This window comes from Lepidochelys kempii, chromosome 1, assembly GCF_965140265.1.
Source record: "Lepidochelys kempii isolate rLepKem1 chromosome 1, rLepKem1.hap2, whole genome shotgun sequence".
In the NCBI taxonomy this organism is placed as follows: Eukaryota; Metazoa; Chordata; order Testudines; family Cheloniidae; genus Lepidochelys; species Lepidochelys kempii.
The window spans coordinates 9,744,948-9,757,861 of record NC_133256.1 but is presented as its reverse complement, the minus strand read 5'-3'; the positions used below and the strand labels follow the sequence as shown (position 1 = coordinate 9,757,861).

At 40.0% G+C, this 12,914-nt stretch overlaps 1 protein-coding gene across 4 annotated transcripts in view; it reads left to right on the top strand.

Annotated features, from left to right (window-relative positions):
• PGM2L1 (phosphoglucomutase 2 like 1) overlaps positions 1 to 12,914 on the top strand; it is a 77,730-nt gene that overhangs the window by 57,027 nt on the left and 7,789 nt on the right. For 3 of the 4 annotated variants that reach the window (XM_073334025.1, XM_073334005.1, XM_073334015.1), the window contains 5 exons: positions 541 to 721; positions 4,618 to 4,711; positions 8,053 to 8,182; positions 10,744 to 10,933; positions 12,200 to 12,333. In XM_073334025.1, the coding sequence (XP_073190126.1) occupies positions 541 to 721; positions 4,618 to 4,711; positions 8,053 to 8,182; positions 10,744 to 10,933; positions 12,200 to 12,333 (729 nt within the window). Of the gene's footprint in view, positions 1 to 540; positions 722 to 4,617; positions 4,712 to 8,052; positions 8,183 to 10,743; positions 10,934 to 12,199; positions 12,334 to 12,914 lie in introns of those variants that run through there. The other variant, XM_073334035.1, reaches the window with a different exon arrangement.

The window sequence follows — 12,914 nt, the reverse complement described above, 5'->3', positions numbered from 1 at the left end:
TTTTTATCTTAATGATGCATTTTAAGCAAGATTAGTTAAAACCTTTCACTAAAGATCTGTTATGAAGACTGATTGTAAGCATAGCACCTTTGATGACCATATACTTTTACTACCTTTTGACTCCTGTATACCGCGCTGAATTCTCAACAGAATTGTTAACTTTGTTCCAATAGCAGGGCCAAATCCTGGGCCACCCCTTCACTTGTGGAACTCAGTTGAAGACAAAGGGGTTGCACAGGTGTAATTGAGGGTGGAGTGTGAATTGCTGATAGGTTCTTTCTGGTTCATTTATCTTGCTTGAAGGGTTGGTAACAGGGAGACCACACTTGTAAACAGAAAATTTGGTCTGGAAACATTGAGACAAGGTAACAGAACCCTGTTAGTGTGCTGTTCGTGGCGCTACTTTTCAAGGTAGAATGACACATTCAATTGTTCACTGTTCCAGTGGTTGCAGAATATGTTGTACAGTCTTTGACTCTTAATGCATGCTTCTGAGAAACTTGAAGGAACTGTTTGATGTTGTTTCCATCCTGTTTGCAGTGGTCGTTGGAAGGTGTTTACCGGCAACGAGCTGGCAGCTTTGTTTGGATGGTGGATGTTCAGGAGCTGGAAGGTGAACCATTCCAAAGAAGCTGATGTGAAGAACATTTACATGTTAGCAACCACAGTCTCCTCTAAAATTCTGAAGGCGATTGCACTTCAAGAAGGGTTTCACTTTGAAGTAAGGGTGGCTTGTGTGTCTTATAATCCCCAGGAGTTATATTCAGGAAGAATATAATAGCCATTGCTATCATAACTGATTGCCACAGGTTTTTGTAGTTGCCTCATTACCTACACCTCCAAAAAGTCCAGACACAAATTACTCTTTTGCTGCTGTTGACTGAGGATTTTTACTCAGTGTTTCTTTTGGCACTGCCAGTTTACCCATTAGATCTCATTTGTCTACCTTGAAGATTAGCATGTGTATTACTTGCTAATCCATGTTGCAGAGTATGCAGACTGTAATCTCTGTCTGTGAAGAGCTGGGAGGTGGTCTTGTGAGGCAGTGTGATGCCCCCCCACCCCTAAAGAATTGCAAGATTAATTTTAGGTCCACTATCCTCAGATGGGTCTAATAACTCAAAACTTTGCCTTGAGGAGGGGAATCCCTTTTGATTGGGGGGGAAGGAGGGGGAGGGAGGAAGGAGAGAAGCTATGGGATTTCCAGAGTGCATAATGCAGAAACTGTTGCTCTCTTAGATCTATGACATGAAAGCTACTCAGTGGGGTTTAAATTGACTTGAACAGTACTTGTATTTTAATTTGGCACGTGAGGTTTTTGAACTAGATTTTAGTTAAAAATTGTCATAACTTGATCAGAACTCTTCTACACTGTAAATACCTTTTACTTTGTGCCCTTCGAGTTCTAAATAAAAAAATGCGGGGGTGCTGTGAAGGGAACAACTTTTCTTGTTGATCCTACACCAACAATGGATCTTGCTCAGTTTCCTAGAGCTCTGTGAATATCCGCAGCTGAGACAAGAACATAAAAAACATGTTTGACATAATATACTAAATAAGATTCAAGTCTTGTTTAATATAGTTGTCAGTTGAGACCAGATGAGAACTCTGGGAGGTTTTTTCTATCTATTTTGCCAAACAATGAAGAGCTAAAAAATGTATAAAATGACTGTACTATTGTGCTATTAATCAACTTAAGTGTTGTTGCCCTCTAGTGAAAATTCTGGTGTCTGTTACTAAATACTGTATTTTTGAGTTGGAAAATATTGATTATAGAAATATATATGACCAGGCTTTATAATTTCTTTCGAGAGTTCAGAAATACTAATCTGGTTTGAAATTTCTATCCTTAAATATCAGTCATGATACAGAATTTCCCCTTTTTGTAGGTAGAGAGTAATATTTCTCTCACTCAGGACTGCTACTATATCATTACCACTTGTCCTTCTGTTAATCTTGTACTTCTGTCAGATCTCTTAAAAGGAGATTTTAGCTTTCTGCTGTGCATATTTGCCAGCTCCTGTTCCATCGGGCTCCTCATAAGAGCTAAATCTTTTTTTGGGAGGCTATAACAAGTATTTATTTTTGTGTTGCTTACATATGCAGTAGTGAATGCTATTCTGAAACACTGTGCCTTAGATTCATAGTCTAAACTGAGTGTGTTGGCCTCTTTGTTTGCTGGCTTTAAACAGATTTTGCTGGGTTTAAGCATGGTTAATTGACAAAACAGCTTGGATTGGGGTCTCTTATTGATCTTACTCTTTAGAAAGGAGCATAAACTCTGGCAAGTCAAGTGTAAAAGTATAATAAAGCTGGCCAAGAGAGAATTTGAAGAGCAACTAGCTAAGGATAAAAACTAACAGCAAAAATTTTAAGTACATCAGAAGCAGGAATCTTGCCAGTCAGTGGGGCCATTGGATGATGGAGGTGCTAAAGGAGAGCACTCAAAGAAAACAAGGCTGTTACGGAGAAGCTAAATGAATTCTTTGCATCTGCATTTAAAGCCAAAGATATGAGAGGGATTCCCACACCTCAGCCACACCTCAGCCATTCTTTTTAGGTGACAAATTTGAGGACCTGTTCCAGATTGAGGGGTCAGTAGAGTGGGTTTTGGAACAAATTGATAAATTAAACAATCATCAGGACCAGATGGCTTACCCAAGAGTTCTGAAGGAACTCAGATATGAAATTGCAGAACTACTAACTGGTATGTAACCTATTGCTTAAATCAGCCTATGTACCAGATGCTGAGGGGTTAGCTAATGTAACACTGAATTTAAAAAAAAGCTCCAGAGGTGATCCTGGCAATTACAGGCCAATAAGCCTAAATTCAGTACCAGGCAAATTGGTTGAAACTATAGTAAAGAACAAAATTATCTGACACACAGGTGAACACAATATGTTGGAAGAGTCAGTGCAGCTTTTGTAAAGGGAAATCCTGCCTCACCAATCTATTAGGATTCTTTGAAGGGGTCAACAAACATGGACAAGGGTGATCGAGTGGATATAGTGTATTGGACTTCCAGAAAGCGTTTGACAGGGTCCTTCACCAAGGCTCTTAAGCAAAGTAGGCAGTGCTGGGATAAAAGAGAAGGTATTCTCATGGTTAAAAGATAGGAAATAAATGGGTAGGTGGGAATAAATAGTCAGGTTTCACAATGGAGAGAAGTAAACAGCAGGGTCCCCCAAAGATCTATACTGGGACCTGTGCCAGTCAATATATTCATAATTATGATCTGAAAAAGGGGTAAACAGTGAGTTGGCATAGCTTGCAGAATATACAAAATTATTCAAGAGAATTAAGTCCACTGCTGACTGCCAAGGGTTACAAAGGAATCTCACTAACATGGGTGACTAGGTGATAAAATGACAGATGAAATTCAATGTTGATAAATGAAATGTAATGCATATTGGAAAACATAATCCCAACTATACATACAAAATGATGGGGTCTGGATTAGCTGTTACCACTCAAGAAAGAGATCTAGGAGTCACTGTGAATAGCTTCAGAGGGGTAGCCGTGTTAGTCTGGATCTGTAAAAGCGGCAGAGAGTCCTCTGGCACCTTATAGACTAACAGACATATTGGAGTATGAGCTTTCGTGGGTGAATACTCACTGTGCATAGTTCTCTGAAAACATCTACTCAATTTGCAGCAGCAATCAAAAAAGCAAGCAGAACGTTGGGAATCATTAGGAAAGGGGTAGATAATAAGACAGAAAATATCATATTGCCTCTATATAAATCCATGGTACATCCACACCTTGAATACTGCGTGCAGTTCTGGTCAGCCCATCTCAAAAAAGATATGAGAATTGGAAAAGGGAGAGAAAGAGGCAACCAAAATGATTAGGTGTATTGAAGAGCTTCTGTATGAGGAAAGGTTAAAAAGACTGGGACTGTTCATCTTCTAAAAGTGATGACTAAGGGTGCGGGTATGACAGAGGTCTATAAAATCATGACTGGTGTGGAGAAAGTGAATAAGGAAGTGTTAGTAGCATATAACACAAGAACCCAGGGGTCACTCAGTGGAAATTAATTGGCAGCAGGTTTAAAACAAACATAAGGAAGTACTTCTTCACATAACGCAGAGCCAACTGTGGAACTTGTTGCCAAGAGATTTTGTGAAGGCCAAAAGTATAATGGGGTTCGAAAAAGTATTAAATAAGTTCCTGGTGGATAGGTCCATTAATGGCTATTAGCCAAGATGGTCAGGGATGCAACCCCAAGCTCTGGTTGTCCCTAAACCTCTGACAGCCAGAAGCTGGGACTGATCAATGGGATGGGTCAGTTGATAAATTGCCCTGTTCTGTTCATTCCCTCTGAAGCCTCTTGCACTGGGCTAGATAGACCATTGGTCTGACCCAGTATGGCCATTCTTCTGTTTATTTGGTTTATCAGCATTCTTTGGTCCTGTTGATCATGAAGTCCTTTTGCATCATTTTACTTTTTCCGGTTTTCTGACATTCCAGGCCTTGTACTTAAGACTTCATACAAGAATGCATCTGGGGGTGAAAGGTGTTTTTTTATGTGAAAGCAGCAAATGTTTCCCTTGTTCCATGATACTGTTGTATTGGAAAAAAAAATAGCTCTTACTGGGTGGCCTCTTCATTTTCAGGAAACACTGCCTGGTTTTAAATGGATTGGAAGTAGAGTAAAAGATCTCCTAAACAGTGGGAAAGAAGTTCTTTTTGCATTTGAAGAGTCTATTGGTATGTACAATAATGTATTCTAAAATATCTTAATGTGGAAAGCTAGTAAACAATATTTTCTGTGCTAATGTACCTTGGTCGTGACAGGGAATCCCATAGGATTTGTTTCTCTTTAGTTTTCCTCTTTGCATTTTGTTGAACTCCTTGTTAACGTTAGTTAACAGAATGGCAGTCACTGTCCTATCAAATGCTGTGTGGATGCTACTGGTTGAGTCACAGTGAAGGACTGTGACATTGTTTGAACTTCTAACAAAACAGTAAGAAGATCTGTAGCATCCATACAGAGTCCTGATGGACCAGACTGAGCTAATGTCCAGTCTTCAGTTCAGTTGATAACATTCTCTGTAATAGATGTTGAATTTTTGCTTTGCTTTGCTTTTTTTTTAAACTTTTTGCTTACCAAACCACTTACTAACTCTATTTTTGATCACCTTACTGAAAAGTAAATTAATCTACTTGCCAGATATGTTCAGATACTGTCACTTAACACAGTCTTCTGAGAGAACTTCAGAAATTTGTAGTGTCTGACAGTTGATGTATCTTCCCAGAACTAACTGTACCCAACAGTACATAACCAACTGCCAGCTCAACTAAAGCTCCGTACCGGTGCATCCTTGTGTTAAGTTCCTGTCTCCATTGCAAGGTCCACTTTACTTTGTACATCATGGACATAGGAATTTCCATACTGGCTCATGTTAGTGATTCATGTAGTCTAGTATCCCATCTCCAACAGTGGCCAGTACCAAATGCTTCAGAGCAAGGTGCAAGAAATCCAGTAGAGTACAGTTATGAAGTAGCCTGCTCTTGGTATTCAGGTGGAGAGGTGGCTTATTTTTTTTTCTACACAACAATTGTTTAGTGTTTGGTTAATGCCTCGTATTTTCAAATAAGCTGAAGGGAGTATTCCTTCCAAAAACCGCTTGTCTTATCTAAGGTTCCAATGAATAGCAGATCGCAGAGTAACAGGTGTTTGGAAAGCACTCTTTAAAACATAAGAACTTAAGGATGGCCATACTGGGTCAGACCAAAGGTCCATCTAGCCCAGTATTCTGTCTTCTGACAGATGCCCCAGAGGGAATGAACAGAACAGGTAATCATCAAGTGATCCATCCCCTGTCGGCCATTCCCAGCTTCTGGCAAACAGAGGCTGGAACACCATCCCTACCCATCCAGGCTAATAGCCATTGATGGACCTATCCTCCATGGAAATACTAGAGAGACAGGATGGGTAAGATAATATCTTTTATTGGACCTACTTCTATTGGTGAAAGAGAAAAGCTTTCAAGCTACTTGGAGTCAGACCTGAAGAAAACTCTGTGTGTCGAATGCTTCTCTTTCATCTTGTCTCTCTAATATCCTGGGGCCAACAGAGCTACATCATCTCTAAAACACGGTTAATTTTCTGTTAGGTAATTTATAATACCTTTATAGTTAGCAATTATTCTATAGTACCTTTCATCTGAGGCTCTCTGAGCACTTCACAAACAAAGCCTCTTGACAACCCTTAGAGGTAGATAAGGACTACACAGGGTACACTTCAGCTATGGAAATTCATCCACCTCTTAGATGGAACTGTGACGGGTTGGCTCACAGAAACCCCCTTAGGAACTGCCAACTGATGTGCTGAGACTACTTCTAACCGGTTTTCCCTGTCAGCTTGGGATTTCAGTGCCTTGCCTGGTTTGAGCCAGACACGCTAGCCTGCTACAAACCCAGAACCAGGTCTGAACCACATCCCCCAACAACTGCAGGCTTAACTGAAAACACCTTAAGAGTTCCTGTCTCTAAACTCAAGTGTCCAGCTCCCAATGGAGTCCAAACCCTAAATAAATCCGTTTTTACCCTGTATAAAGCTTATACAGAATAAACTCATAAATTGTTTGCCCTCTATAATACAGATAGAGAGAGAGATGCACAGCTGTTTGCCCCCCAAGGTATTAATGCATATTCTGGGTTAATTAATAAGTAAAAAGTGATTTTATTAAATACAAAAAGTAGGATTTAAGTGGTTCCAAGTAATAACAGACAGAACAAAGTGAATTACCAAGCAAAATAAAATAAAACACGCAAGTCTAAGTCTAGTACAGTAAGAAAATGGAATACCAATAAAATCTCACCCTCAGAGATGCTTCTATCACAGACTGGACGCCTTCCTAGTCTGGGCACAATCCTTTCCCCTGGTACAGCCCTTGTTTCAGATTAGGTGGTAGCTAGGGGATTTCTCATGATTGCTGCCCCCTTTTTTCTGTTCCACCCACTTACATATCTTTTACATAAGGCAGAAATTCTTTATCCCTCTCTGGGGTCCCACCCCTCCTAAATGGAAAAGCACCAGGTTAACGAAGGATTCCAGTTCAGGTGACATGATCACATGGCACTGTAAGACTTCATTATCCACTTGCCAGCACGTATACAGGAAGACTTACAAGTAAAACAGAGCCATCTACAGACAATTGTCCTGGTTAATGGGAGCCATCAAGATTCCAAACTACCGTTAATAGCCCCACACATTCCATAATTACAGCAGACCCTCAGAGTTATATTTCATATTTCTAGTTTCAGATGCAAAAATGATACATTCATACAAAAAGGTTGACCACACTCAGTAGATTATAAGCTTTGTAATGATACCTTACAAGAGAACTTTTGCATGAAGCATATTCCAGTTACATTATATTCACACTCATTAGCATATTTTATAAAATCATATAGGGTGCAACGTCACAGGAACATGGCAGCTGATTAGCAGCACATAGAAACATATCAGTTTAGCACAGGAAGTATATCCAATTAAAAGTGAAAGTGGACTTTAGGGAAGCAGATTGCAATTATCCAAGTTAGATTGAACATCCCTGATCTTACATAAAACGTAGAAGGATCTTTAACAACTGCAAGGAGTCAAAACCTTGATTTTAGATGTCCTCCAAAAGGCTACACGTCTGGCAGCACGGTGGGGCATTGATTCATGATTGACTTGTGGGACTAGTGCTGCTTACTAAATCACTGGCAACACTCCCTGCGGCATACAAGTGTACTTGCTCAAACCAGCCCTGCTTAGTGTGTGAGATTTGAGGGGAATTGTACCATAGCATGGTAGGGCTGTAGGCTTCTGTCTACCTGAATCTGATAAGTTGTTCAGTACATCTTTCCACCCCCATAACTCTGAGTGGCTGGCTTACTGGGTAGATGGGTGTAGCATATGCATAGATAGAGTGGCAGCAGTTGGACATGTGTTTAGTTCCGTGTGCACAAAGGGCATCTGAAGTTTAACACTTCACCTGAGTAAAACAAATGGAAATCTTGGATAGAACTGCTCTGAACACTAGTCTTGTGATTGTCAGGTTTCATGTGTGGCACATCAGTGTTGGATAAGGATGGCGTGAGTGCAGCTGTGGTTATAGCTGAAATGGCATCTTATCTGGAAATCAAGAACCTAACATTGGCACAGCAACTAACTGAAATATATGAAATGTAAGTTCTGTTTTTTAACATGCTCTACTTTCCTTTTTGATTTTTTTTCCTGAGTTTTGCGTAATCAAACAATTTCCTCAGCACTATCAAAATCAGAACAGTATCTGTCACTTGCTAGTAGGACTCACTTTCTTCTGTACAAAATAAGTGCGATATAAAACATTAATACCAGATAAATGTAAACTGGATTAATATACATTAAATGTGTATGTATTGTTCAGAGAAATAAGATGCCTGTCAACTATGTTTGATACAGATAACATGGTGATTAGGAGATGGGGAAGAGGGGAGGATATAAAAACTTGGCTGCTAGAATAAATATCAGAAAGAGTCCTACTAGCAAGGATTGTGTTTTTTAGTTCATTGTCGTCATAATCAATCTACTATTAGATGAGTTAAATTATACACTTCTACCTACTAATTTTTGCTTTTTTAAATGTCTTGCAAGAGAAGTTCTGACCTCTTGTTGAGGTTCTTTTCATGTTGTGTTTAAGGAGGGAGGGCAAGTGAAGCATAGAAGTCCAGGCAGAATCAAGAGGTGTGGAGGAACTAAAGACAATAGCATATTTAGGGTATATTTGTGATTTCCAGAAAATCACAAGTTTTTTTTTTTAAATTTAACAATGAGCTCTGCATCTGAAAACTTATTTTAAAAATAAGTGGGTTTGGGACACGCTTTTTTTTTTTTTTTTAAAGTTAACTACTTGTAATTAGACCTGATTAGTCTTTACAGTGTGGGTTCCTTTAACCTTACTGGAGGATGATTTTAGTGAAAAGCGTTAGATATAAAATGCCTTGACGTGCTGGAATCACAGTTTAAAAACCTCTCTGGGTCACTTCAACTTTTCTTCTCCTTGAGGTAGATACAGGTCACGTTGGAGGATAGTTCTTAAGAATGGAGGAGGCCTAGTCAGTTCTGAATTGGCATCTTAAAAAGTTGTGTAAGAATAGAGGTTTCCCCTGGATCTATCCCTAGAAAAAATGATTTCTTCTCCCACTATTAGGTTGTTTTGGTTATCCTCCCTTCTGTATTTTAGTTGTGCTCTGCGTATATCTTTGTAAAGTGCTTGGAGTGTAAACTAACTTGACTTATGCCTCTTTATTCCATGCAGACCACAGGGCCTTCATCGCTGCCTTCCATCTTTGACAGTATCTTGCTGCAGGCGTAGCTTCTGCCCATGTCATTTTAATAGCTTTCGGTTCCTCTTCAGTTGTGCTTTTCTAAGTTGTCCTTAGTTTACCTCATCGTCTTTTTGCCCTTGGGATTCGAATTCAGCATCTGTCTTGCTATGCTGTTTGATTCTTTCCTCCCTGTGTATCCTCTCCATCTCCATTTTGTTCCATAATTCCCCATCCTATCAGGGTTTAAAGATGCTATAGAAATGTAAAAAAAAACCCTGGGGGTGCTAAGAAAATATCTCTTTATGTGAAGTGTTTCATAGTTAACAGATTGAAGCAGCTTGATTTGGATTAGTTAGGCTCTACCCTGTGACGAGCTAGGTTTATCACATACAGTGGCCACTTAAAGGAATAATTGAAAACCTTGAAATTTGCAGGGAAACTGATACAAACCCAGAATTTCAGATCTTGAAACAAAAGTGTGTCAGTCTTTGGTTCACTACTATTTTTCATGAGTGTCTTACTTTTTCTATATACCCAATTCTGCTTGAGGCTTTATTATGTTAGGTCCTATATATAAACACAGGTCCCCAGAGAGCTTAGCTTCTAAAAAGGAAGTAGTAGTAATCTGTTTAGTTTGAAAATAAATTTGCTGTCTTTGTTATGGCCTGTGGATTAGCCTTTGCTTTTAAATATCTCCCATCGCAGTGCTTCTTCTGGCCACTGTTCTGACTGCTGCTGAACTGAGTTCACTCTGTCACGTGTAGATTGTGGCAGGACGAACTCAGCACAGAGCAGGACTGGAGATGTAATACTGGCAAGGGGCAACACAGAGGTATGAAATTTACAATATCTTTCCAAAGGCACAGTGGGGAAAATGGAGGAGAATGTAGTAAAAGGCAAGAAAGGATGGGTGTGGCAAGAATTAGGCTGCTCTGTGCATCCAGAAAGGAGCAGTTAGAGGAGTGTGTGGAGGCTGGGGGCCCAAGGAAGAATAGAGAAGGCTTATGGATCAGACCAGGGATAGAGACATGGAGGTAGGCATTGGATCAGCTCTCTGCTCCAAGCACAATTTTCCGGGCTCCAAACAGGGATCCTATATTTTTAGTGGCATGAATTTCAAGTTCTTCTCTCAACTGGATTCAGCCCATTTCTGTGACTGTGGAGGGTTACTGTACATTCTTGTCCTTCATTACTGACCCTCACTTTAGGGTGAATTGGTGAAGTTCAGTGGTTTTGGGTCTGCAAACAGGCTTCGTGCATCATTTTACATTGTCTAGGCTATCTTTTAAAATCAGCAGTAAGTAAAAGTAAGCTTGGACTTAAAGTATGCTCATGAATATGGAGAATCATGGTCACCGTTCTGGATAACTGATCACTCTGTAGACTTAGTGTGCAGAAGACTGAGACTCTTGTAATTAAAATAATATTTTTCCTTGTAGGTATGGATATCACATTTCAAAGACCTCCTATTTCTTGTGCTACGAACCTCCTACTATCAAAAGGATATTCGAAAAGCTTCGGAATTTTGATTCCCCAAAATCTTATCCAAAGTCTTGTGGCACTTATGGTATATTACACGTACGGGATGTTACCACCGGCTATGATAGCAGCCAGCTTAATAAGAAATCGGTGAGTTACGCAATACTTGGAGAAAAAATTAGTATAGTGGCTAACATTTTAACCCTTTGACAAGGTGTTTTCTGAGCCTCTGAATGAGTACATTAAGTTGATTTTATGATACAGAAAGATGCCAAACATTCAGTATTTGGGATATAAATGTAGGGCTTATCTACGTTTAAAAAATCACAGCAGCACGGCTGTAGCACTTCAGTGTAGACGCTACCTGTGCTGACAGGAGGGGTTGTCCCATCAGTGGAGGTAATCCACCTCCCCACGAGGTGGTAGCTATGTCTATGGAAGAATTCTTATGTACTGTATGTTTTCTTGAAAATACAGTGACGCAGACAATTTAAATCTATCACATTAATTAAAGTCTGTCCTATGTCCTTTCCACATAAATAAAAAACGTGAACAACTTTAAACAATTTTTGCAATAGTGCGAATATCTATCCGCATTAGCAGAAGGCCACTAGCCGAAAGTACTGACTTTATTATGATGTAACTGAACCATAGAATATTAGGGTTGGAAGGGACCTCAGGAGGTCATCTAGTCCAACCCCCTGCTTAAAGCAGGACCAATCCCCAATTTTTTGCCTCAGATCCAAACAGCCCCCTCAAGGATTGAACTCACAACCCTGGGTTTAGCAGCCAGTGCTCAAACCACTGAGCTATCCCTCCCCTCCCCATGTTTGAGATATGAACAAGCCTCCATCCTGTGAAGTTTTTCAGCTATGTTCCCTATCAAAGTTTTAAACGCAAATAGCTATAAATGAAATGCAGAGGTTTGCAGCCAATTTTTTATTCAAGACGCTGATTAAATGAGTTTCCTTTAAAGTTACAGAAGAGCCCAGTAGCTTCAAGGTAATTTCAAACACCTTTGATTTAAAGGAAATACCATCAGTGGATAAATCTTCAATATTAATTAAACAATTGAAGTATCCACCAAAGAATTTTTTTAAGTTTCCATTAAGATATCCATAATTTAATTAAAATTAGTTTTACACATGGGTAATTAAGGCCTTGGCTGTATTAGAAAATTAGATTGGTTTAACTACATCAGTCAGAGGGATGTGAAAAATCCACACTCTGGAGCAGTGTTGTTAAATTGGCTTAAGTCCCCATATAGACAGCACTAGGTCGTCGGAAACTAATTTTCATATTGATCACTTGTTTGCATTGTGTCAGAGTTTCTATGCAGTGCATAATACTTAGGATAGCAGGGAGGGGAGATGCATGTTGATTGTACAGATTAAAATGATGATGATGTTCCATTAGGTGTTGCCTGCAAGTAAAAAGAGTCAAATGATCACCTTCACTTTTCAAAATGGGTGTGTTGCCACCCTCCGGACAAGTGGAACTGAGCCAAAGATCAAGTACTATGCAGAGATGTGTGCGCGGCCTGAGCAGAGGTGAGGGTTTCCATTTTCCACATTGTGTCAACACTAGGTTGGCTGAATCTGTGTCTTTTCTGTACAGTCTTTACACCTTTTGCTTGACCGGCCAGTACTTTTGACTGGTGAGTATCGGAGCTACACCCTCATCATTCATAATATTTCCACAGACCTGTAGGTGAACATGCATTAGGCGAGACACATTCTCCAAAGATAAGAGCTTTCCCACCCTAGTTGCTGGGTGCAATGCACATGACTTGACGGACAGGTGTTGAGGGTTTCGGGCTGTTAAACTGCCTCCCCAGCCACTGGCATGCATGGATCTGCTCATGAGGCTTAATGCTAGAACTGTGTTAGCAGTGGATAAAATGAACAAGAGTTGAATTTCACAAGTCTGCTGCTGCAACCCATTCCCCCCCCCCCCCCACCTTCATCCTGGAGCAAAGGTTTTTCTTTCACTCCTCGTCAAGCTCTGCTCATACGGAGAGGTCCATGAACACCCACTCGCCTTTTAGGGATCACACTATTGCACCCTAGGTTATCTGGCGATGAAATCTTTGCGTTCGTGAGTTGCATATGTGAAACTCTCCTCCCTCTGA